The following is a 27,133-nucleotide window of genomic DNA, read 5'->3' as shown; positions in this document are numbered from 1 at the left end:
TAAAACCATGCAAGTAAAGACTGAACAGTCTGGAGAGCTGTGGCTGTGGGTTTTTTAATATAGGTTATTGTACACTAGTTGTGGTAGAGAGAGCCCCAAAGTATAATGGTAATAAAGAGGATGGTGATCTAGCACCCAAAATTAAGTATGATTGCATCACTAGTGTTGTACAGGAAACTTCGCGATATCCGGCACCGACGGGACCGAGCTGCTGCCGATCTATCAAAACTTCCGGACAGACCAGCGCTAATGTTGAAGGATACGGAGGTTTTCATCTCCGTATCTGACAACAAACACTGTTGCTTAGCAACAGCTTGTAAACACTCGGCCCGTACCTTGGAAGCGTCTCTGAAGCTGTTGCTAAGCTACAGAGACGCTTTCCAGAGCCTGACTGTTTTTAAAAAAAAAAAAAAAAGAAGAAAAAAACCTAACCAAAGCGGCTGCCGATTTCTGCCGTTAGGTCGAGGTTTCCGGACATACCACCTCCGGATAAACCAAAGTTTCCTGTAGATTGGGCCTTTTCACTGGAGTATAGCAGAATGAGAGGTGATCTCACTGAAACGTAAGATTCTGAGAGGGATTGACAGGTTAGATGCTGAGATGTTGCTTCCTCTGGCTGGAGAGTCTAGAACTAGGGGGGCATAGTCTCGGGATAAGGGGTCGGCCATTTAAGACTGAGATGAGGAGGAATTTCTTCACTCAGAGGGTTGTGAATCTTTGGAATTCTCTACCCCAAAGGGCTGTGGATGCTGAGTCTTTGAGTATATTCAAGGCTGAGATCGATAGATTTTTGGGCTCGAGGGGAATCGAGGGATATGGAGATCGGGCGGGAAAGTGGAGTTGAGGTCGAAGATCAGCCATGATCTTATTGAATGGCGGAGCAGGCTCGAGGGGCCGTATGGTCTACTCCTGCTCCTAATTCTTATGTTCTTATACAATAGCAAAATACTACGGATGCTGGAAATCTGAAATAACAACAGAAAATGCTGGAAACACTCAGCAGGTCAGGCAGCATCTGTGGAGAGAGAAACAGAGTTAACGTTTCAGGTCTGTGACCCCCCTCGTCGGACATTCTCCAGGGATGGTGCCTGACCTGCTGAGTGTTTCCAGTATTTTCTGTTGTTATCTTATGTTCTTATGTAAGATTACAATGTTTTTAATAGGTTGATTACTGGGACAGAAACCCTGAACAGATGTGCTTTTTGCTCCTGTTCCCTCGATGTATATATCTAGATATCGTAGGCCTGGCATATGATTTCCATCTTGCATCCTGTGTCCTACTCCCCTGCCACACACCGTGATGTCAGTTCTAAATATCTTTCTCATATGTAATTTTTTTCCCTGCCCATGTAGATTTGTTCCACCTGATAAGCAAATGCATTTATTGTAATTCATGCACATGCACGTTTCTTGAGAAGATGGTGAATAAATCGAATCACTCAAAATACTTCCTGAAAAACAATTTGGGTCTGTCTTTTTTTTCCTCTCAGCCAGTTGATTTACAGACAGGTCAAAGTATACAATTAATAGCCTAACTAATGTTCAATTTTTTTGCAAATGCTTTTACTTTACCCGTAACATTCCTCAACTCCTGTTAGAAATGAGCCTTAAGTTCTGCCCAAAGCCGAACATTTGTCAAGGGCCTGAAGCTAAGGTTTCGGGCACACCCTGAACTCCTGTGGTCTGTTGACAGCCCATAATTGACTTCTCCCAGCCTACCCGAACCCTAACACAGTTTTGCTTGTCAGCACGGTAGGAGTGTACCTAGTAAGGGAACACTGTTGCCATAGTTCAGGCTCTCCCAAGTCTTTGTGGTTGCATTTACAGCAAAAAGTTTCCAATAGCAGACCCAACCCTCTGCTAATTGTACAATAAATGTGAACACGGTGCTACAGGATTAATAGTTACCTTTTTACTGCAGTGTTTCACAGCAGAGTCTGTAAGAGCTGCCCACCACATTCCACTGTTCATTTTCAAAGGTGGAAAGCACTGTTGGACCAAATCATTCAAGCTAATAGTTAATTTTAGTGACAAGGATTATAATTACACAGCAGCTTAAGAATGCAGCATTTCAGCAATACAGTGCTTGACTTACACACTGCTTTAAATTATCCCAAAAGTAAAAACAAAAAGTCTAACGTTTCAGTGTCCTTTTCAGAATTGTTTAACTGAATCTCTGATGAATGTAATATGAGTGCTTCAACTCTGTGGATCCCCTTATACAGCCAAAATGTGGAAAATGACACTGTTAAACTGGAACTGAACATCCCAAGATAGTTGTCCACATACATGCTTGAGTTTCTTTGCAGTGGAGGCAGGCTTTTTTGCAGAACATCATTTGAACTAAGCATGCAATCATGTCCAATTTTAGCATTCAGGTAGAGAGTGGGAATGGAGCACCTCTGGCCTTCCTGCTGGTTTTGTTTACTGTTGGCATCTGATGAGCATTATCAAATAGCTTGCGATCAAATAGCCGAGCTTCCGGTCGCCTGTCATTTCAATTCACCGCTCCGTTCCCACTCAGACCTCACCGTCCTCGGCCTCTTGCATTGTTCCACGGAAGCTCAGCGTAAGCTCGAGGAACAGCACCTCATCTTCCGATTAGGCACTTTACAGTCTTCCGGACTCAATATCGAGTTCAACAATTTCAGATCATAACCTCGGCCCCTATCATTTTTATATATTTTTTATCCACACTTTTGGTTTGTGACTTTTCCTTTTTTTTCTCTCCCTGTCTTTCACTCTGCCAGCGCATTTCACACTTCATCTAATAATAATAATAATAATAATAATCAACTTTATTGTCATTGTTAGTGCACAAGTGCAGTACAACGAAATGTAGGCTTGCGGCTCCAGAGAGTGTACATTTAGATTAAGACATTTAAACATTCAACATACATTTGGCTTGTAATACATTAACATAAACATAACCCTAATAAAGTGCATTGGCAGATGTGCAGGCTTTAGAGTTTATTTGTGTTGTTCAGTAGAGCCATCCTGTCCTATTACCATCTCGTCTCGCCTTGAATATCTCTTAATGTCTCTTCACCTCTCCCTTTTGTTCTTTCATCCCCTCCCCCATTTCCCAGCCCCCAAACTTGCTTTTTAATCTGTTTCATTTCCTGCTTTTTTCCTCAGTTCTGACGAAGGGTCTTTGACCTGAAACGTTAACTCTGTTTCTCTCTCCACGGATGTTGCCTGGATTGCTGAGTTTTTCCAGCGTTTTCTGTTGTTCTATCAAATAGCTTGTCCCTGAGAACGACCCTAAATTGCCTTCAGGTGTCTGAAAATGTAGCTTGAATTCAACCTTTCCAAGATATGAGGAAATTAGCTTTGAACTACACGTTCTGAATCCTCTCTAGGAGTCATTACTTGTGGATATTGTAAACATTATTCATGTTTTGTTGTGTTCCCCCCCCCCCCCCCCACCCAACAAGAAAGGAACAATGCATACTGAGTGTCGAGAGCAGGCCAAGCAGGGTTAGAAGGTGGGGGAATAATTGGCCCAAGATTGTGGGGGGGTGCAGGGGGGAAGACAGTGAGACAGGAAATTGCCTCACTTGGCGGGGGGGCGGAGGGGAGGGGCGAGGATGGAAGCAAGAAATCCACCTCCGTGGGAGTGAGCAAAGAAAAAGATCATTTACAGGAAACTCGATTTACCGGCACCTAAATAACCGGAAATCTCGGTTAACCGGCAAAATTCAGGAGTAGGTTCAGGTAAGTTTTACTTCATATTACTTGCCTTCCTCGATCTGTTGCTGTGCAATCGGGTGTGGCTACAGCTGTTGCTAAGCTACAGAGACGCTTGGAACTTGTGGCCATTGTTCTGCACCTGTTGCTAAGCAACAGGGTTTGTTGTTTTATACGGAGCTCTTAGCTCTCCGTATCTTTTACTATAGCTCTCGGTTATCCGGAATTTTTGATGAACCGGTTATCCGGAATTTTTGATGAACCGGCACCATGTCGGTCCCGTCGGTGCTGGATTAAAAAAAAGTTTCCTGTAAAATGTTCTTCAAAGTTATAGAGCAAGAATGTCGATTTTAAATCTGCTGAGAAGCGTAGTAAAGCTGTTTACATGTGATGCACAGGTTGTTGGTGATGTAGACACTACACTACCACGCACGTTGGATGAACTTGGTATTCACTTAACAAAGGAAGAATTAAAGCTGAACATCAGGCCCTTGCTCCGACTTGTCTGCAAGAAATTCTTTGGTGACTTTACAGGTAATTTAATAGTCAGCTGTTTCAGACAAGACCTGTTGTGCATTTCTTGTCACATTGAAAAAAAAATGTGCTAGGTGTGCAATTAAAATTACATGAGCCGGTGTATTTAGAGGGGAGTGGGAAATTGGGGAAGGGAAATCTGCATAAAGTAGATGAAACCGGTATTTATAATTTGAACAAGAGTAGCCATGTTCTTGTAATATTTCCCTCAGTCAGTTTACATTTATATGTAAAAGGCTATTAGTGTTTTGTTTTGTACCCTTGTGAGTTTCCACAACTCATGGAAGAGTAAGCAGGTGGTGCCTTAAAGGGACATGCTAGGGTTAATAGCTAAACATGAATGTGCAGAAAATCCTAGACTACCCATGAACAACACCATGGGAAATATAAGCTAGAAAGATGTAAATTATTGCTCGGTTAATTTTCCAACATTTCCAAATGTAGACGTTATAGTGCCTAATCTTTACAAGCTTATTAACTGCTGTAGTTCAGATGTATTTTGTATCATTGGTTAGCCATAACGACATTGGCCATCATGCCACAATTAAAATTTGTGTTGCACTACAGATTATTGTGGCAGTAGGGTGGGAATCCTGTATAAAGTGAGTTTCTAAAAAAGTAATTTGTACTCTCTAAAGGATTTACAGAATTACATTTACCCACCTATTCTGTTTATTGGAACCTGCGTGTTCAAATAAACAAATAGATTCTCATTTTCAGACCAGCTATCATCTGATGGATTTATAGCATTCTATTAAAGTGTGGAAATAGCATTGCTGTAGTTTTGGAAGAGACTGTGTACAAGATTTCCTGTTGCTAATGAGCCTCAATACCCAATGTAACTTTTCTACAGGGTTGGTGGATATGTGTGTGCAGCATATCCCATCTCCGCAGTCTGGTGCAAGGATTAAAATCGAACATACATACGCCGGCAGCCTGGATTTGGATCTTGGCGAGACGATGCTAGAGTGTGATCCTGATGTAAGTAAAGTGGTTTATTTTAAATTTCCTTCTGAAAGCTTTTACTTTCATGTATCCTATATATTTGGTCCATCTAACCTGTTGATTCTGCAGCCATGAGGGTGGGCCAACAACCTCATCCCATACTGTCACCAATGACCCATTTAACTGACCACCGGAAGATGCCAGGGACAACCAAGGATTTCCCCTCTAATATTTATTGCCCGCTCATGTGAAAGATTGGGAATTGAAGTAAAAAGAGATTTTATTGGCAATGTTTCATCTGCTTTGTTCTATTAAAAGATTAACCGTTCTTGTTTAGTTGGCAGATGTTCCATATTGGTCATATTACACTAACCTACTACAACTGTGAAACTCTTGTGTATAATTCTTGTATTTTTGTGATTGCACAGGGCCCTCTGATGTGCCACACTACTAAGATGTACAGTACGGAGGATGGTGTACAGTTCCATGCATTTGGCAGGGTGTTGAGTGGAACTATCCATGCAGGGCAGCCAGTGAAAGTACTTGGAGAGAACTACACACTGGAGGATGAGGAAGATTCACAAATCTGCACAGTGGGCAGGCTCTGGATTTCAGTTGCAAGGTGCCTATTAGGGATGTTTCTACCAATCAGATTGGATAGGAATTTGAACTAAATGGATAATAATGCTAACATCACTGTTGCAGTAAGAACAGATAAATGATTAACTTTTTCCCCTGCCCTCTTTATAAAAATAAAAAAAAGACCGATATGTGATGTATGGTGACTATAAGGGATCTGTAGAAACTAGACAAATTTCAAGAATTAACCAGTGCTCTTGCAAGTTATCTAACTTGCTTCCCTTAATAAGGGTAGTAAAGCTAAATCAGTTAACTTTTTGTTGTTTTGATTTTATTTGTCTGTGCTTTACCTATTTCTCTCAAGTTCTCATTTTCCCTGACACACTGGATGGGTTGCAGATTGGCTCCCGTATAGAAAGCTATTGGGTATTTGAGAGGCCAGGGTGATTGGCACTCAAATTGTCTTTTCCTTCCTCCCTATAGCCAGAAAACTGACTCCCACAAGGGTCTTGTCACACGAACAGATCTGTGATTTGACACATGGGAATCATTGCCATAGACTAAGTTTTAATTTTACTTTGATTCTGTTTTCCCTTCCTGAACATTTTACAAGTTATCCTTTTCTTGCTCTTCCTGTCCATTCTCCATGCAATCCAACATTCCCTCACTGAGAAGACGCCACAGTGACCAGATCTTTGCTAATTCCATTCTGAACCAACTACCTGTATTGGGAATTGACTGAGTGGCATAAGTTTACTCACTGGAAATGCTGGGCTCAACTATACCTCCCTTTGGTGGCTTGGCCAGGATTGGGAACACTTCTGGGCAGCCATGGGCACTAAACTATGTTCTTAATGTACAGTGACATGAATCTTGTCATTGACTTATGAAATAATACTGGGCGGCCTGCTGGTGGCGCTGTCCAGGGAGAGTATAAATACTCGGGCATGGGCCCAGCTTGCTCAGGACATTCTTTAACAGGAACTAGTGAAGGACACAACTAGACCTCCATGTTGTAAAACAGTTGATTAAAGCTTTGTTTAATGCTTAGACCAAGTGCCTAGTAGTTTTCTTACGTCATGCAGCACAGGATTTCAGTGCTCCAGTATGCTAAGCTGACCACGGTTATAATTCGCATACTATTCAGCAACATAATTGCACAAGTTATTAGTTGAAATTCTGGAACATTTGTTAACGTATCTATTTTTAATAAATAGAAAAAGGATTCATAGAATCATAGAAATTTACAGCACTGAAGGAGGCCATTCCGCCCATCTTGTCCGTGCCAGCCGACAAAGAGCTCTCCACCCTAATCCCACTTTCCAGCACTTGGTCCGTAGCCCTGTAGGTTACGGCACTTCAAGTGCATATCCAAGTACTTTTTAAATGTGATGAGGGTCTCCTGCTCTACCACCCTTTCAGGCAGTGAGTTCCAGACCCCCACCACCCTCTGGGTGAAAAAAAATCTCCTCTAAACCTCTGGCCAATTACTTGAAATCTATGCCCCCTGGTTATTGACTCTTCTGCTAAGGGAAGTAGGTCCTTCCTATCCACTCTACCTAGGCCCCTCATAACTTTATACACCTCAATTAGGTCTCCCCTCAACCTCCTCTGTTCCAAAGAAAACTACCCCAGCCTATCCAATCTTTCCTCATAGCTAAATTTCACCAGCCCAGGCAACATCCTCGTAAATCTCCTCTGCACCTCCTCTAGTGCAATCACATCCTTCCTGTAATGTGGTGACTAGAACTGCACGCAGTACTCTAGCTGCGGCCTAACTAGTGTTTTATACAGTTCAAGCATAACCTCCCTGCTCTTATATTCTATGCCTCGGCTAATAAAGGCAAGTATCCCGTATGCCTTCTTAACCACCTGTCCTGCTACCTTCAGGAATCTGTGAATATGAACTCCAAGGTCCCTCTGATCTTCTGCACTTCTCACTGTCCTACCATTTATAGTGTATTCCTTGCCTTGTTAGCCCTCCTCAAATGCATTACCTCACACTTCTCCAGATTGAATTCCATTTGCCACTGTTCCTCGGTCAATCTGTATAATGAAACGGTTAACATTATTGAATCCCTTACTGTAATTTTTTTCTGACCTAAAAATGTTGCGATTTATCCTTTAAGGTATCATATAGAGGTTAACAGAGTTCCAGCTGGTAACTGGGTGCTCATAGAAGGAGTGGACCAACCCATCGTAAAGACAGCTACGATCACAGAACCAAGAGGCAATGATGAGGTAAAACATTTTAGCGCCATTTGAAAATAAAGTGGTTTAATTGTTTTTATAGATCTCATGACCAAAAAGGCAGGATATACCTGTTACAATTTACTAGTGTCCACATTGCCACTGATCTGTTAGATAATTGCTTAAAATTCACGGATGTTGGTAAATATCTGTTTTTAAAAAAAAAACAGTGCCCTGGCAGACGACACAATGGCGGTAAATTTCTGTGGAGGTTCTCCCGATCGTTCACTGTAAACTTGGCAGAAGAGCCGCAGAAACACCATAGAAATGGCGTAAACTGTATTTACGTTGTTTTCTGGGCAGAAATCTGACCTTGCTGTGGTGTGCCAAGTTTCTCTGTTTCAAACATTAACGTGGGTTTTTCTGCCTGACTGATGGAGGGACTGTGTGGTGGTTTCTAATTTCAGGCTCAGATCTTCAGGCCTCTCAAGTTTAATACAGCATCAGTCATTAAAATAGCTGTGGAACCTGTCAATCCATCTGAACTTCCGAAAATGTTGGACGGCTTAAGAAAGGTCAACAAAAGCTACCCATCACTAACTACTAAGGTATGAATGCAATTAGCATTACTCAGAAGAAGGTTTGTATATTCTTGAAGAAAGAACTTGCATTTATATCATAACATAAGAAATAGGAACAGGAGTAGGCCATTCAGCCCCTCGAGCCTGCTCCGCCATTCAATAAGATCATGGCTGACCTTCTACCTCATCTCCACTTTTACGACCTCCAGACACCAAAAGCACTTTACAGCCATTGAAGTATTTTTTGAAGTGTAGTCACTGTTGTAATGTAGGGAATGTGGCAGCCAAATTGTGCACAGGAAGGTCCCACAAACAGCAAATGACCAGATGATCTGTTTTCGTAATGTTGGTTGAGGGATAAATATTGGCCAGGACACCAGAGAGAAGTTCCCTGCTCTTCCAAATAGTGCCGTTGGATCTTTTGCATCCACCTGATGGGGCAAACGTCTCTTCCGAAAGACTGCACCTCCGACGATACAACACTGGGAGTGTCAGCCTAGATTTTGTGCTGAAGTCTCTGGAGTGGGACTTGAACCCACAACTTTCTGTCTCAGAAGTGGGAGTGCGACCAACTGAGCCACAGCTGACACCATCTACTTTCAAAGCTACATTTAACTGTCCAAACTCTTCGGCCTAGAAATTCAGTTGGCTGCGCCAGGCGTTAGCGCCTTAGGAGGAGCAGATCTCAAGCGCTAGGCGCTTAGCGCCCGGGCGCTGCGCGATCTGCGCCTCGCCCCAACTTCAGTAGACATTTAGCGCCGGCGCAAAGTCTTTGCGCGCGCTCAGCTGCGCGCGCAGATCATGACGTCATTTCGTCGTGCAACGCCCTTTGTGCGCCCGGAACCGGAACTTCACTCGCGCCGCCCCATAGGGCCGCCCGGCGCACAAACGACTGTGAAGTGGAACGGTACACAGCCGAGGCGGGCCGCGGGGAGCGCAAATTAAAGGGCACTTACCCTGCACTATAAATGGTAGCCATTTTGCAGCATTCACTCTTGTGCAATGGATTTTTGGAGAGAGACCAAGGAAGAGAGCTTACTGCTTTGGCCCAACACTAGGACAGGTCTTTTTGGCTTCAGGCCAGAGCTGTGCAATTCTCTTTGCCTTCATTGAGATCTCAGTGTTTGCCAGCATATTATGGGGGCTGCATTGGGTGCCAACGCTGAGTTTCAGCCTTATGTCGGAAGGGCTTACAGACGCCGTGAGAGAGTGGCAGCCCTGGCTAGATGCAGAGGGGGCAACAGGCATCGCCAAGTGAGGCCTTACCCACCCAGGGTATACCGCCAGCAGTTCTCCTATCTCAACATGTCTGCCGCGCAGTGTGTTAGGAGGCTGCGATTCAGAAGGGAGGTGGTTGCAGACATCTGCCAGCTGCTTCACAGAGATCTGCGTCCACAGCTGATGCGCAGGACGTCTCTGTCGGTGGCAGTGAAGGTGACGGTGGCTCTCAACTTCTATGCCACCGGCTCCTTCCAATCCGCTACTGGGGACATCGCTAACATCTCCCAGTTCGCCGTGCATTGCTGCATCCGCCAGGTGACCAATGCCCTTTTCAGAAGGAGACGTCAATTCATCTCCTTCCCCATGACCCTGGACAAGCAGCAGCAGCGTGCAGTGGGATTTGCAAGAATAGCGGGCTTCCCCATGGCGCAGGGCGCCATTGACTGCACGCATGTGGCTTTGCGGGCACCTCTGGAGCATGCCGAGGATTACCGCAACCGGAAGGGCTACCATTCCCTCAACGTACAGCTGGTGTGTGACCACAGGCAGCGCATCCTAGCTGTCAATGCCCGCTTTCCAGGTAGCAGCCACGATGCCTTTATCCTGCGACAGACAACTGTGGCTGACATGTTCCAGGCACAGCCTCACCCAAGAGGATGGCTTATCGGAGACAAAGGCTATCCTTTGTGTACCTGGCTCATGACCCCGCTCCGCGCGCCCACGACCCCTGCTGAAGAGGCATACAACGAGAGCCATCAAGCGACCAGGAACCTCATCGAACAAACAATCGGCGTCCTGAAGCAACGGTTCCGCTGTCTGGATCACTCCGGGGGAGCCCTCCAGTATTCGCAGGAGCGAGTCTCCCAATTCGTCGTCGTTTGCTGCATGCTGCACAACCTGGCTATCCACAGGACTCGGGCACTGCCACCTCACGTTGGACCACCACCTCAGGAGGAGGAGCATGAGGAGGAGGAGGACGAGGAGTACCAGCCCAGGAGGGAGGCAGAAGGTCCAAGGGCCGCCCGTCGGCGGCTTATTGAACGTCACTTCCAGGCCCCCTGTCAGGGAATGGCTTGTGCCAATGAAAGAACATGATTGCAGCCGCTGCGCAAGCCCTCAGCCGGTTAAGGCAACAAACACTTCAAAGATCAAACATGGACAATGTGAATAAATAAAATGGTTTATTGTACAAACTCAGGGCCCTTCCCACATGAAAACCAAGAACACACGAAACCCCCAAAAAACACACACACACACACACATGAGTCACTCCCACAACCTGGGGAGGATTAACCAAAGATGTAAATAAAAATGGCCTCATCCTCGGCCTTCAAAAAACAACCATTCCACAAAACACAACATTTGGACACACCCTCTACTTTGTGTCCCGCGAGGGCGATGCCCTCTGCAAACTTTGCCGGCCCCTGGACGCCCTGCTGCTCCTCCTCAAAGTGAGGCCAGTGGCTGCTGCAAGGCTGGGGGAAGGCTCCTGAGGGGCACATGTCGTGACGGCAGATGCCCTTGGGGGTCGGCCTAGACGAGGTCTGGCCCTCGAGGGGCCGGCTGGTGAATGCTGCAGCTGTGGCTGGCCAGCATCAGTCGCTGCAGCAGCTCGTGGCAGCTCCACTGGGGGAGTGGCAGTGGCGGCTGGAGCAATGGGGGCAAGCTGGCGGATGGCAGGCGCTCGCTGGTCGCCTGAGACACTGGCACTCGGCCAGGCCAGCACTGCAGCATGCGCAGCAATCTGCCGAGGGACAGACCGCTGTGCTTCTGCAGCGCGCCGGGTGCCCTGGCGATGCCAGGCTGACACAGCGAGTGTGGCAGCAGTGAGTGCCCGTGTTGCCCTGTTCTGTGACCGCATCAGAGCAGCCAGTGACTGCACGGCACCACTGATCACCTGGCCAGTCGCTGCCACAGAGGCCCCGAATTCGGTGACACTCCGAGACAGGGACTGCATGGCCTCAGGCATCCGTCCCACTACCCCCATGAGCTCCGTGTGCCGGCGCTCCGAGTCCGCGGACATGTCCTCGAGGCGGCGCATCTCCTCGGCGTTGACCGTCCCCGGACTGGAGGCCGGACTCTCCCTCTGGGGAGAAGGCCACCGAACTGGCCGACCCTTCCTGCGTTGCTGGACGCCGCTGGGCCCAGCAATTGGACTCCCCTCCAACCCTTCCCCCACGCTCCCCTCCAGGGAAGACGTCTTCCCCTACAGTGGCATGGCTTGCCGCGGTTGAGGGTTCCCCTGATGGGCCGCCCTCCTCTTGCTCCTCCTCCTCCTCCTCTTCTGAGGGGCTGTCACTGGCAACTTCAGGGACCTCCTCCTCACCATCTGAAAGCAGGAAGGCACAAGAGTAGCTTTAGAGTGAGGAGAGGGCGTCAGCGAGGGATGCATGAGTGGTGGCATTCAGCGCATTGGTCGGACAGTGGCAAAGGATGTAGATCTGATGCGCAAGTGGGACGAGAGAGGTCCAAAAAATGATGTCCTTACCATTGGTGCCCAGAACCATCTCCAGATGCAACGGGGCCAATCACCCGGGCACCCATGATGCACTCCACGCGCTGTTGCAGCTCAGTGAGCGGCTGGATCTGGGGTCCGCCTCCCCCGGTCACAGTCCGGCTCCTCTTATTATTAGCCAGCTTGGCCTGCAAGAGAAAGGACGGCCTCTAAGTACAGTGTGTAGCCCTGATCTTGTGTGCACTGCCTCCCATGGTCGAATAGCCTGGCCAGTGTGTTAAGTGTACAATGTGCAATTGATGTTCATGACTGACCCATAGCTGCTGCATGAGGGCTGGCCATTAGGGCTTTCAGGTCCCTTTGCCCATAATGTGAGGTGCACATGCAAGGATGAGGAGGACACTGGAAAGGGTACTCACCCTGACAATCCTGGCGAGGTCATTTAGTTTCTTGCGGCATTGTACCGCGCTCCTGGGGACCTCTCTGTTCGATGTCACCCTGGTGGCGACATGCCTCCAGGCTCTCCGGTAGACGCGGGTCGGCGGCTTCCTCCCATTGTCTGGGAACAAAATATGGCGTCTCTTCACAGCGCTAACCAGCACCCTCGGATCAAGCTCTGAGAAGCGCTGCGCTCGTTCACGGGCCTTCTCCATACTTTGAGGCGCTATATGGGTCCAGCAGCAGTGTTCAGGCCTAGCTGGAGGGCTCCAGTGTGCAGGGCGTGGCAGCAGACCAAGTCGACCCTTCCCCCTTAAGAGCTGGCCGGCGCCAGGGTGTCTGGAAATGGCCGCACCTGCGCTGCGCCCGGCCTCGGCGGTATCACTCAGCACCTCCGGCTTAGCGCCTAAAGAGAGCCGTGCATCGCCAGTTTTAGCGCTCGAGCAAACTCTTAAGGCGAAGCTAATGAATATCGGCGAAGTGGCCTCGAATTTGCGCCGGGCGCAAACTTTAGCGGCCGCCCGACTTTACCGCCCCAAAAGTGGCTATAATGAATTTCTAGGCCTTCATATTTTAGTTTAAGCAGAAGTGCTCTTTATTCATTTTAGCCAGTGTTTACAAGAAAATGATGTGCTGTAGGTATTGCCTAGTAAAGAGGTGGTGGGTCACGGCTTAAATATAACGGGCTTCACCTCCTGGATGAATGAAACACTGTGCAGATTTTAAAACAATTCACATTATTGATAATTTGTATTCCTAGGAAGCAAACATTTTTTTTGAAATTGAGACAAAGAATACAAATTACATTTGATCAACCTAACAAGTAACTAAAATTGTTTGAGGTTAAATTATAATAAATATGCATTGCCTGTTGACGGTGGAGGAGAGGTCGAGCTGGGTATCATCAGCATACTTGTGAAAATTCGTGTTGTGTTGGCGGATGCTGTCACCGATTTTAAATGCTCCACCATTGGCGGTCGTGCCTTCGGCTGCCTAGGTTCTAAGCTCTGGAATTCTCCCCCTAAATCTCTCCGCCTCTCCACTTCTCTTTCCTCCTTTAGGACGCTCTTTAAGACCTACCCCTTTAACCAAGCTTTTGCTCATCTGACCTAACCTTATATGGCACGGTGTCAAATTTATTTTTTCATAACACTCCTGTGGAAGCAGCTTGGGACATTTTATGGTGTTAAAGGCGCTATATGAATACAAGCAGTTGTTGTTGAAACAAAAGTGCAGACTGCGTCAAACATATACTGTTGCAGAGGGGTTAGAGGCTGTGGATTGCAGCTGAATTTGTAGCGCTCTTAGAGGTGAAGCAAGGAACTGTGTTGAAATACAGTAGGTGGCAGTTAGAACACTGTTTTATAGGAGCTTTCAATATTTGCATTGGTTACATTAATACCCTCCACATTCACGAGTGTTTACTTACTATGAATCATTGGATGAAGGCAACATTTTCCTTTATGTGAGGATTGTATCAAGCAGTTTCTATGCTGACGCTTTGGTATTGACTTATCTTTATGTTTAAATTTTCATCCTTTAGCATTTGTAAGTATAACTGGATGTGAGTTTTTCTGTGTTTTTAAAGTGTTTGGAGAAATTATAAACCATAAAACACTTAATGCCCATTATTCTTTGAATAGTCTTAATTGTTTTTTGATGCATAAATTTGCTCTCCATATCAGTCAGAATCTGGATGCTTCTGTCATTACTTTGTTGACTTGTGGCATTGCTGATGGCGAGAAATGGAAAAAAAATATATAAAGAAGAAATGGAATTTTGCAACTTCTAATAGAGATAAATAAAAATAAAATTGGTTTGAGCCCTCATCAGTAAGAACCTGAGAATTTCTGTCACTACTTAGTATTTTCTACAGACAATTTGTTATATTGTCTGGACTGTTGTAATATTTGTCTGTGTAAAACTATGGTTGAAGGATCTCATCTGTGGTATATCTAATGGTTTACAATTGTGTTACACATGGCACACACAGGAAATCTTCCTGTGTATCTTAATAAAGGCCATGGCAACAAAAATGTTACTGCTGTCATCAAAGGGTGAAGTGAGCAACTTAACTCCTTACCCATCATCATCATAATTGTTCATTTTATCTGTGTTTTGTCTGTTAAAGGTAGAGGAGTCTGGAGAACATGTAATACTGGGAACTGGAGAACTCTACCTGGACTGTGTGATGCATGACCTTAGGAAGATGTATTCTGAAATTGATATAAAGGTAATGCAAATTCCCCAAGATTGTGATTTCATAGCTGAAGTATGGTTCCTAATATTTGATACCAGTTGTACATGCTTCATGCAAAATTAATTGTCCCTGTCTTAGTAACTGTTGTCTTTCTCTTGCAGGTGGCTGACCCTGTAGTAACATTCTGTGAAACTGTTGTGGAAACCTCCTCTCTGAAATGTTTTGCAGAGACGCCCAACAAAAAGTGAGTTTCTTGCATTAGTTGCAATCACTTCCTGCGATCACACTGCTGTGAATACCACAATTTTCAGCTTCCATTAACTTTTAAAGCTGCAGGTGAATCATTTGTTTTATCCACAGGTAGTGTGTGAGACATTTGTAATTTGTTTCTGTAAAGGGTTCACTCACATATTCTCTGCGAAGTTATTGACAGTACATATAAATAAGGATCATTAAAGCTTTTTGTTAAATCTGTTTTCACCATATTTCCCTGAATTCTCCCCAGAAACCCCCTATGTTTCCTGTTTTGTTAAAGGTCCAGAGGTGTGTGCCCATTGCATTTGTCACCTCAGTGTGTGAATTGCTTGATGTAATGACATTGTACAGGCACATCTTCTTTGGGTCCAGATTTCTGTAGAAAATAGAGGGGGAGGTTTTGCCATTTGTAATTTTTTTTAAGAATACTGCTTTATAAATGTTAATACACTCAACTTAAATTTTGCAACCTAAAATAATTAGGTGGTATAAATGGACTACACGTGTTTTCCCCACAACAAACCTTCTAAAACAATGATCATGGGTTAATAGATTGGCTGCATTAGCTGTGCGAGGACCATGTAATGCTTTATAATTTGTTATAACACATAACACGCACAACTTCAGCTTTCAAACAGTGCAGTCCATAAAGTGTAGACTGTGCTCTAACACTTGTGTGTATGGAAACAATTGTACTTTCACCTGCATTCTTTTATCATTCTTTCTTCTCTTCTGTTGCCTGTAAATAGGCAATTAAAGGGAGATTCAGAATACCTGATTACAGCAAACAAAGAGAAGGGAGAACGAACAACAAAGAACATACTGCAGATCACAGCATTGATTTTGAAGGACGCAGTAATGTCCTCAGGCTTTGACTTTCTGCGTTATGTAGATAATTGTGGGCTGTCATTTAGCTTGGCTGTGCCTTTTTTTTTAATCCCTTACTTGTTTTCTTAAGCTTCAGTCAAGTTCCAAATAAATGCTGATTTTTCTCCAAACTTACCTGGATATTTTGGGGTCCAATTTCCCATGTTTTGATGCTTAAAAATAGAAACTGAAAGACCTCCAAAATAACTTTAATGATTCTCAAATTTAAATTAACCTATTTTAGGAAAATCTTGTAACAGAGTCAGTTCGCTCTTTGTAAATATAGAAGATCTAAATGTTTTATCCTCGTTAGATATCTTTTTGGAAGTATGGCACAGTGTACTTCAACAGAACAACGAGTTAACTTCTGCGCTCACTCCGTCGCAGCAGTGTTACTGTGGGAAGTTAAATCAGATGGCATCTTGGTACTGGGTAATTCACCCCCTAGCAGCTAGCCTGGAGCAGCGTTAGTGGAAGTCTGAGAGCGTGTTATACATTTGGCTGCAGCTGGTGACAAATCCAGGGAGACCAGGAAAAGCGTGCAGGAGATAATAGTTTAGAGTAGGGTTAAAAAAAAGGTATGCACCGTAACACATAAACCATGTTCTCTTCATTAACTTTTTTTTTCTCTCCGAAAGGAATAAGATCACGATGATTGCAGAACCTCTGGAGAAAGGTTTGGCAGAAGACATTGAGAATGAAGTGGTCCAAATCACCTGGAACAGGTATGAAATACACAATACCAGATTTTATCACATATGTCTGAGTGGGAATGTGATTCAGTTATTAATCTCGCTATTTACAAACCAATCATAACTGTGTATCACTTTAGTTTTGGCAATGAGAAAAGTCAAGGACATGAAAGGTCATTCAGCTCATTTCCCTAGTACAGGAAACTTTGTGCTATCCGGCACCGACGGGACCGAGCTGTTGCCGTCCCATCAAAACTGCCGGACAAACCAGCGCTAATGTTGAAACATACGGAGATTTTGAGCTCCGTATCTAGCAACAAACCCTGTTGCTTAGCAACAGCTTCTAAACAGTCGGCCGTACCTTGCAAGCGTCGCTGTAGCGTCTCTGTAGCTTAGCAACAGCTTCAGCGAGACCTTGCAGAGCTTGACTGTTGAGAAAAAAGCAACGAAAAGAAAAAAAACCTAACGAAACGGCTCCTGATTTTTGCCGGTGGCTCGAGCATTCCAGACAGTTAACCTCCGGATAATACAAAGTTTCCTGTACTCTGATTCTACCTGTGCAACATCCAACTACTTATTGGGTGTCATAGAATAGCACAGCACAGAAGGAGGCAATTCGGCCTATCGTGCTGGCTCTTTCAAAGAACAACCCAGTTAGTTCCACTCTCCCCATATCCTTGCAAATTTTTCTCCTTTGAGTGTTTATCCAATTTGTCCCTAAAGTTTTCGTTTGCACTGCCCCGCTTGGAAGATTATTTAAACAATCTTTAAGTAAACAAGGTCTTCCCAATACCTGTTTTTAAGTTTATTTTTCACTAGCTTAATTTATATTTTCTGGTCCTACTTTCCCAAAGTAATGTTAACCTTACCTATAACATAAAAAGTTTATATACTTCAATTAAGGCCCTCCCCTTAACTACCTTTATTCTCGGCTGTAGTTCTCTAGTTTTACCTCACGACTGTGTCGCTTTGTACTTTTGATTAGTCTTGTTGCAAGAATGATGCCTGGCTGGGGGGGCGCCTAAAAAGGGGAATTTATGTTAGGAGAATGACACTGGTTTATCAAACCTCACCAGAAATGATGCTGTGGTTGCAGTGTGTTAAAGGATATTTTTTCAAATGTTTTGGTTGCTGGATGGTTGGTTTTGGATCTCGTTCTACATCTCCTATCAGTTCTTCAAAATGTCATTGTTGAGTTCTGTATAAACATTACCTATTGAGCGAGAATAGGTAATTGTTTATAATGTGCTATGTGGTGTGTTTGTAAATACCACATTATGATGTGCTTTGGAACTATTTCAAATGGACGATAGAAATATGTTGACATCATTTGTTCACAAAGCACAATTTTATTTTTGTGTTTTCCTCAGATTTTAAATGTGGCAATATAGCCCTTGAAAGTATGTCATGAAGTGTATTTCTTTGTCTGCCAAACTATAGGAAAAAACTGGGTGAATTTTTCCAGACCAAGTATGATTGGGATTTGTTGGCTGCCCGTTCCATTTGGGCTTTTGGACCTGATACTACAGGCCCTAACATTTTGGTTGATGATACATTGCCGTCTGAGGTAAGTGTGCAAAAAATAAAACACTTTTCATGATCGCTCTCTCTAATTTGTCATGAATCATTTTCGTACAAATCGAGCAAGTTTTGCAAAAGTTCAGTGTGCAAAAATGCTTAAACCTAAAAACTTAACGGACACCTACTGTTGTGTTTGATATAGGTAAATTCAAGTGTGCCATATGACTTTCTATCCCCACCTATTGTACACAAATTACATTTTGAGTGACTTCCACAGCCTTCCCTATCAATATATTTTAAGGTGTATTTTTATGTGCGCATTGTTCACATTTGTACTTTGGAAGGTATTCAGTGGCACACCTCATTTTCTGAACATTATCTGAGCTGTGAGATTGAGTTCTAACCATTCAATTCACTCTGGGATTTCACTTTCCAAAACTTGCATGTTTGGTTGTTGAATTTACAATAACATTACATAGTCTGGGTTTGGATAAATTATGAACTGATATTGTTCTGTTACTTGGATCACATAACCCACAGATGGTCATGGAAGGGATTTTATAGCATCTAGGTACTGATCAAAGGGTATTCCAAAGCCGAGAGCTGGAAACTTTACTATTGACTGATTACACAGCAGTGCTTCACTGGTAATAAAGTGTCGAGGCTCTTGTGCCTTCCAGTTAAAATCCAGCATTAAAGATGCTCCTGGGTTGGACATGATGAGCCCATTAGGTGGCTAGCAAGGCAGCTGATGGTGGTGAGCACTTCTGAAGACAAAAAACAGTTTCTGGAGCTGGCAAAATTGTATTAAGTTCACATTTTTCCTTCAACTTTTTAACTTAAATAATGGGCCCGCGCTAGACTTGCCTTCTGCTTAATTTTTTTTTAATTGATCCAATTATAGGTGGATAAAGCGCTTTTAGGTTACGTGAAGGACAGCATTGTTCAGGGATTCCAGTGGGGAACTCGTGAAGGACCACTTTGTGATGAGCGTATGTATTGGCCAGGAGCAATAAAAGCAATGTTGTCTTGTTTGATATTTCAGTAATTGGTAGAACTGTTTTTACAATTGAAATGAGAAATTATGAATATATAATTGATGTTCAGAGTACTTCAAAGTATGTCTTGTTACAGTCACATTGCTCTCACTCAACTTTATCAATTTTAGTTTATTAATTTAATTGATCCCTCGTATTGTGTGTTTCTGCCATAACTTCTTGTACTTTATTCATGTACTTATGCCGGACACTCGCGACACCATTGCTAAACGCGGTTTTGTTGAGTTACAAGGCAGAAGCAATACAGAGTGGTGGTTTTTTAACAAGAGAATGAGAAATATGAGAGATTTTGTACTGTTCCATGCCAATACATCAAAGGAACAACAATGCAAGTAACCTGGAGGAAATTTCATTCCAGCAAATCTTACTGTCACTGGGGCAGTGTACTTCAGATTTGATACTATTAGAGCCCTAGGGCAGGATTTTCATTGGGCCGTGGAGCCAGGATTGGAGGTGTGTGGGGGGTTAAAATCCCGAAATCAGGAGTCCCGACCCCATCCCGCATCCAACCCGCCTCCATGCCAGTTTCAAAGGAGGCGGGTACCCGCCCCGCACTGGGACCCGCCTACCCGAGGCGGGAAGGGATTAGTGCCAATTAACTGCCTGTTAACAGGCAGTTTTTAGCCTAATCCCTATTTTTAATGCTGAAGTGTGGGATTCCCGACGGCTCCAAACCACGGCAAGTTTGCGAGGCGGGCCGTCGGGTTGAAGGACTTGGAGGGGTCGAGATGTCGGTGTTCAGGTGAGTGATGTGTGCATGAGTGCAAAGGTAAGTGTGTTTGGTGTGTCTAAAGTGTTTAAAGTTTAAATTACCTTTTCAGCCTTCCTTCCTTTAGGTCTCAGGAGTCCCTCATCTCACCGGCACAGAAAGCAGAATGACTGCGAACTGTCAAAAGTGATGGCCTTCAGCTTTCTGTGCAGGAGAGATTTCTAACTGAGTCTGTGGAGAAGGACTCAGGTTAGAAGTAAGACTGTCAGTGTTTGACAGCTTCAAACAGCTGTGAAACGCTGACATTTCATCTGTCAAAACCTCTTGACAGATGAAATTTCAGTCTATGACATCACCTGTTGCTGGGTGGCCCTTAATTGGCCTGCTGAGCCTGCTGGGTGGGCTCAACAAGGTCAATCAAGTTAAAATCGCGTGGATTGGCCACATCTCGATGAAGGCGGGACTACAACCCCGAAAGTTGTCGTCCCGACTCCTGACTGAAAATCCAGCCCTTAATCTGCGAAAAGACATGGTAGAAGTCACGCCCACATTTCTCTACATAATGCCAAGCAGAAGTGACAATCGCTTGCTTCTCCAAGAGGAGAGAACATTGGAAAAGGAGCCATTCTGGGATTGTACATCTCCTCGCAGTAAATTTCAGAGTAACAATAGCAGAGACCCTGGAAGCAAGTTACAAACTGTTGGCTGCAGCTGAAAGATAGCATGGGGAGATCCAAGAAGGAAGACCAGGTCGATATAGTTTGAAAATTCATGTTTCTTGTACAGAAAATGGGCTGAGAGACAACTGTCTCAGTATGGAACTTCAGCCCTTGGACTGTTCGCGGGATCAGGAAAATATCAGAAAATTTGGGCTCTGAATGGACTGCAAAATGTGTCTTAAGACCCATTTCCTATGATAATCAAAGACTGGGACTCTAAAGTTTGACATGGATGCATTGTAAATGTGATTAGGCCAATCTTTCATGTGATACTTGAGTCTTAGTTCTGGGTGAGTCGTCCTCTCCACAGTGTTTGTAGGCTAATTGTGCGTAGTCAAGGCGACTCATCTGTAGCATAGTAAGGGATAAGGCAAATTTAGGACTGATAACAGGAAGTTCTTCACACAATAAGTAATCAATGCATAGGATGGATATCCAGATAGAACAGTGGAAGCGCAGAACCATTTGGATGCTGCAGTGGGGGGGATCATTCTGGATGGGTGAACTCTGGTCTTCTGAATGGCCTTCCTCGTTCATAATTAACTTGTGAACACTTTTAATGCATCCAGAGATTAGATACGTAATAAAAAAAAAGAACTTGCATTTGTCAGTGTCAGCTGTGGCTCAGTTGACAGTCTTACGTCTGAATCAGAAGGTTGTGGGTTCACAGTCCCACTCCAGGGACTTGAGCACAAAAATCTAGGCTGACATTCCAGTGCAGTGCTGAGGGAGTGCTGCACTGCCGGAGGTGCCGTCTTTCAGATGAGACGTTAAACCGAAGGCTGTCTGCTCTCTCAAGTGGATATAAAAGATCCCAAGGCACTATTTCGAAGAAAAGCAGGGGAGTTATCCCCGGTGTCCTAGCCAATATTTATCCCTCAATCAACATCTAAAACAGATTATCTGGTCATTATCACATTGCTGTTTGTGGGAGCTTGCTGTGCACAAATTGGCTGCCGCGTTTCTTACGTTACAACAGTGACTGCACTTCAAAAAAGTGCTTCTCTGGTTGTAAAGCGCTTTGGGACGTTCGGTGGTCGTGAAAGGCACTATAGAAATGCAAGTCCTTTTTTTCCTTCTTTCCATCTCGTAACCTGGCAACGATTTTGTGCACAGATAGGTCCCGCAAACAGCTATAAGATAAATAAGTAGTTAATCTGACAATATTGGTTGATGGAGGAATATTAACCAGGACACCAGGAGAATTTCTTGCTCCTCTTCGAATAGTGTCATGGATTATTTATCATCCACCAGGACAAATGAAGCATCAGTTTAACATCTCATCCAAATGATGAAACCTCTGCGAATGCAGCACTCCCTCAGTATACACTGGAGTGCTAGCCTAGATTATCTGCTCAAGTCTTGGAATAGAGCCTCAACCTACAACCTTCTGATTTGCTAAAAATAAAGTCAAGCTGACAGTACTTCCATTGGAGCTTTGGTCTCACTTCACCAATAATCCTGAATGGCAAATACATGTCAATATATATTTTATAAAGCTTTTAAAGTTTTTAAAAAAAACGTAACTGCTCTAACTTTAAATTCTAATGGTTTGTTTCACAGAGTAAGCTGGTCTTAATGTGCAGAATTTGTACTGAAAGTGTCTTGGGATTTGTATCTTTACAGCAATTCGCAACGTGAAGTTCAAGATTCTTGATGCGGTAATAGCTCAAGAGCCATTGCACAGGGGTGGAGGGCAAATTATTCCCACAGCCAGACGAGTGGTGTATTCAGCTTTCCTGATGGTAAGGGTTTCCCTTTAACATTTCACCTCTCTGAATGCTCAGTTGTTTTGCATTATCATTTCCTAATTTGATAAGTAAAATTACAAAAACATACAGAAAGGTATACAACCGGGATGCTGGGATAAATTTGTTTTACCATGCAAAATATTTAATGTCTTTCATAGTTATTCTTTTGGGAGTGAATTTGCCTGTAGATTTATTCTGTTTTGTGAACAAAATTTCTGGTTCTGTTTTTCATATAAATAAATGTACTTTGTTCATTCAGCACAATCAATTTCAACAAATTTATTCAGATCAATGATTTGTTACTGCAGCTATTGGATTGTAAAACATCTGTACCTAAATACAGTATCTCTGTTCTGTTATATGCTGGTAGGCTGGCCAATAAAATATACTTTTTTTTATAGGCCACTCCTCGTCTGATGGAGCCTTATTACTTTGTGGAGGTACAGGCACCAGCAGACTGTGTTTCAGCAGTGTATACGGTCTTGGCTAGAAGGAGGTATGTAGATTAATTCTACCCCTGCCATGCTTTAATCTTTGTCTTAGATTTTAAGTATTCACTGAAAATGTTGCAGTACAGACTGGGTGCAGAGGGTGGCAAAATGAAGGAGAAATGTTACCACTGTGTTTAATTTACTAAATGCTTAAATTTATTTAAATACTATTTATATCACACACCGCCTGTTTAAACTAAGGAATTAAACTACTGGGTGAAAAGTGAAGATAAAATAATCAGATCACTCAGGTTTTAGAGATTCACAGGGCTGGATTTTCATTGGGCCATGGAGTCGGGATTGGAGGCGTGTGGGGGTTTAAAATCCCGAAATCGGGGGTCCCGACCACATCCTTTCAAAGGAGGCGGGTACCCACCCCGCACTGGGACCTGCCTCCACGAGGCGGGAAGGGGATTAGTGCCAATTAACTGCCTGTTAACAGGTAGTTAACAGGCAGTTTTTAGCCTAATCCCTATTTTCATTGTGGAAATGTGGGATTCCCGATGGCTCCAAACCACGCCAAGTTAGTGAGGCGGGCTTGGAGGGTTCGAGATGTCCGGTGTTCAGGAGTGATGGGTGCATGAGTGCAGAGGTAAGTGTGTTTGGTCTGTGTAAAGTGTTTAAAGAAGTTCTACTAACCTTTACAGCCTTCCTTCAGGTCTCGGGAGTCCCTCATCTCACCGGCACAGAAAGCAGAATGGCTGCGAGCTGTCAAAATCTGCAGCCTCTGCTTTCTGTTCCGGGGAGATCTTTAAATCATCCTGAGAGGAGGAATTAACCTGGAGTACAGATTGTCAGTGTTTGACAGCTTCAAACAGCTGTCAAACGCTGATATTTCATCTGTCAAAAGGTCTTGACAGATGAAATTTCAATCTGTGACGTCACCTGTTGCCGGGTGGCCCTTAATTGGCCTGCTGAGCCCGCTAGACGGGCTCAACAAGATCAATCCAGTCTAAATCGCGTGGGTTGGATAGAACTCGATGGAGGCGGGACTACAACCCCAAAAGTTGTAGTCCCGCCTCCTCAATGAAAATCCAGCCCACGGTATCTATTTAAAAAAAACATGAAAGCACGCAGATCACAGTTGCATGTGATGTAAAGTATATGTGAACTTGGGTTGATTGGAAAACAAATCCCAATAGTAACATCGGGATTGGTAACACATTACTGCTAGTTTCATGGATTATTCTCAATGAATGTGTAACCGTAAGGATTTATGAGTCCATCTTTTGTGTGGTTTGTTGCCCCCTCCACCAGTCGCCTTCCCCTTTTCTCTCCTCCCCTAAAATACAAACTCGTGTTGGAGTACGGTGCACCCGCAATGCTCCACTACCTCGTCCAAGTGACTGTTCGTTGTGTGAGCAGAGGCATTGCGTTTCACTGCAGCCGAGGCTGATCTCCCATTAGCTGATGTCTGCACAAGTGCACGTTCCAGCAGGGGTCACAGGGTAGCAAACAGAAGTGACATTTTTCTGCCTGCAACGTGAGGGTGCTGAAGCCAGGTATAAGCCTCTGTTCTGTATTGCTCAGTACTTTACTGAGTGATTAATTCATAAGAACATAAGAATTAGGAGCCAGGAGTAGGCCATATGGCCCCTCGCGCCTGCTTTGCCATTCAATAAGATCCTGGCTGATCTTCGACCTCAAAGCCACTCTCCTGCCCGATCTCCATATCACTTGATTCCCCTAGAGTCCAAAAATCTATCAATCTCTGTCTTGAATATACTCAACAACTGAGCCTCCACAGCCCTCTGGGGTAGAGAATTCCAAATATTCACCACCCTCTGAGTGAAGAAACTCCTCCTCATCTCAGTCTTAAATGGCCGACCCCTTATCCTGAGCCTATGCCCCCTAGTCCTAGACTCTCCAGCCAGGGGAAACAACCTCTCAGCATCCACCCTGTCAATCCCCTCAGAATCTTGTATGTGTTTCAATGAGATCACCCCTCATTCTTCTAAACTCCTAAATTCCCCACTGAGCCATTGGTGGCATGTTCAGTGAAACGTTACTGTTTGAGATGTATCTTCCCTCTTGCTATAAATACAGTAGTTAACACTAGATCAGATTATCTGAATTCTGAAAAGACGAGAATGTTTATCACATGACTAATGGAAATCTAGGAGCTATTAATTTTTCATGAATCTCCAATCAAGTGAGTTGCATCAGGGATATTTTTACCTGGTTACTGATCAAAGTAGCAACTTAAACAATGCACGTTTATCATGGATAACAGGAGCTCTGTAGTGAGAATTTGCTGTATAAAGAATTTTACGATTTGATGCTGTTCATAGTCCCATGAAGACTGGACAATGTAAACCTACGAGTGGAAGATGGTTCCTCTGCAATGGTTTTGTTTTTCATCTCCAGAGGCCATGTGACGCAGGATGCACCAATCCCAGGTTCTCCACTTTATACAATCAAAGCATTTGTCCCAGCGATTGACTCGTTTGGTTTTGAGACGGACCTGCGGACACACACACAGGGACAGGCTTTCTCCCTCTCAGTCTTCCACCATTGGCAGGTGAGAATTTGTCATTCCGACGCACACAGTTGCTGTGTATTGATCGAAAAGTGTCTCCTTCGCATAGCTCAAATCTTTAATCAGTCAGCTGACAATCAAATGTCAGCATGGCTCAGTGCTGGTCTCTTGAGTCAGAAGCTTGTGGGCTCAAGGCCCAGTTCAGGAATTGTGCACGTAATAGGCTGATACGTCAGTGCAGTACTTGGGGAGCGTGGCATTGTCACTGCTTGGAAATTGGTGTTATGCTGACCTACATAACAGTGACTGACAAAACCCTTTTGAAAGTAATTCATTGGCTGTGAAGCTTTTCGGGGTATCCTAAGGATGTGAAAGGCAACATAAATGCAGCTTCTTTCTTTATATAAGTAAATGCACCACCTCCATGCAGCTTCCCCATTGATGAGAGCCGTGTAATTCAGCATAAAATTCACCCATTTTCACAATCTAATTATTAAGAGGTACATTCAGAAATTGGAAATAAAAAGCTGATATCAGTAAAAAAAAAAAAAAAAAGTGACCATGAAGCTCTCGGACTGTCGTAAAATCCCGACGTGTTCCCTAATGTCTTTTAGGAAAGGAAACCTGCCGTCCTTCCCCAGTCTGGCCTACGTGACTCCAGATCCACACCAAAATGGTTGACTCTGCTCTCTGAAGTGACCTAGCAAACCACTGTACTATCAAACTCTAGGCAGCTAGACAATAAATGCTGGCCTTGGCAATGATGCTCACACCCTGAGTGATTTTTTTTTTAATGTGTTCATAAAAATATAGCTATTGGTTCCTTTTAAACTAAATCCCAAACATGTTTCTAAAAAGCATCAACTGTTTCAAGAGGCTGCAAGAATAAGCATTAACTGTAGTTACTTAAAGTAATGAGTTTTGCGTTTCTGTGTATAGATTGTGCCTGGTGACCCCTTGGACAAGAGCATCATCATCCGACCCTTGGAACCACAGCCTGCGCCTCACCTGGCCAGAGAGTTCATGATCAAAACCAGAAGGAGAAAGGTAATCAGATCTTAGCTCAGGCATAAAATGACGTTTTGAACCCTTGGTAGCTGTAGACAGTGAACCTGCTCGATAGGGTATTCTTTACTCAGTACTACAGGGCAAGTTGAGCTGTTGTTTGAAGTAGATGTTCCCTCTTTCAGTGTGGTCTTCTAACAAGTTACAGTATTTGACTACTAACCAAGACAAAATAACTACTGTTAGTTGACTGATTTACATTAGACTCTTTAACTTGGGCCACATTATCTCATAGACATTCACGGATGGGCGGATATGCATTCGGAGCTTTGGCTAACTTTCAGCTTGATGTCTTGGACTGCTGCCTTGACGTTCAGACTTTAGATTATAACAAGAAAGGACAAAGGACCCTTCCAAGAATAAAGGCCTCCAGTTCAGAAATATCAACTCTTTAGATGTCTGCATACTTTCTGTCGGTATACAGACTAGAGCCCTGTAGGTCAAGATCAAAATATGAGGCACAGGCTTGCAGATCTTTGCTGTTGGGCTCTGAAGAATCTGGGCCACTAGTTTGATTATTGCACATTTTGCCATGTAAACAGTGATCTATACATATTGCTTAGTGCGGTTTATTGTTTTCCATAACCTCAAGAGGGCAGAATAACGTTTTAAAACCATGAAGTAATTGAAGTGACTAAGAGAAATTTTGAAAAGCATAACAAGTGTTTTATCATTCTGAAGAGAAATGGATTT

The 27,133-nt window shown here is 44.0% G+C and overlaps 1 protein-coding gene across 3 annotated transcripts in view; it reads left to right on the top strand.

Annotated features, from left to right (window-relative positions):
* eftud2 (elongation factor Tu GTP binding domain containing 2) overlaps nucleotides 1-27,133 on the top strand; it is a 69,253-nt gene that overhangs the window by 40,429 nt on the left and 1,691 nt on the right. For all 3 annotated transcript variants that reach the window (XM_085966262.1, XM_085966261.1, XM_085966263.1), the window contains exons 14-27: nucleotides 4,089-4,224; nucleotides 5,078-5,205; nucleotides 5,598-5,791; nucleotides 7,878-7,989; nucleotides 8,406-8,546; nucleotides 14,765-14,866; nucleotides 14,995-15,077; nucleotides 16,594-16,680; nucleotides 18,088-18,214; nucleotides 19,073-19,160; nucleotides 22,281-22,399; nucleotides 22,807-22,901; nucleotides 25,264-25,417; nucleotides 26,315-26,422. In XM_085966262.1, the coding sequence (XP_085822388.1) occupies nucleotides 4,089-4,224; nucleotides 5,078-5,205; nucleotides 5,598-5,791; nucleotides 7,878-7,989; nucleotides 8,406-8,546; nucleotides 14,765-14,866; nucleotides 14,995-15,077; nucleotides 16,594-16,680; nucleotides 18,088-18,214; nucleotides 19,073-19,160; nucleotides 22,281-22,399; nucleotides 22,807-22,901; nucleotides 25,264-25,417; nucleotides 26,315-26,422 (1,674 nt within the window). The remainder of the gene's footprint in view (nucleotides 1-4,088; nucleotides 4,225-5,077; nucleotides 5,206-5,597; nucleotides 5,792-7,877; nucleotides 7,990-8,405; nucleotides 8,547-14,764; nucleotides 14,867-14,994; nucleotides 15,078-16,593; nucleotides 16,681-18,087; nucleotides 18,215-19,072; nucleotides 19,161-22,280; nucleotides 22,400-22,806; nucleotides 22,902-25,263; nucleotides 25,418-26,314; nucleotides 26,423-27,133) is intronic.

Source organism: Somniosus microcephalus, chromosome 24, assembly GCF_052327205.1.
Source record: "Somniosus microcephalus isolate GS21.2 chromosome 24, FLI_Smic_1.0, whole genome shotgun sequence".
NCBI classification, from domain to species: Eukaryota; Metazoa; Chordata; class Chondrichthyes; order Squaliformes; family Somniosidae; genus Somniosus; species Somniosus microcephalus.
This window is presented reverse-complemented; position numbering and strand designations above follow the sequence as displayed.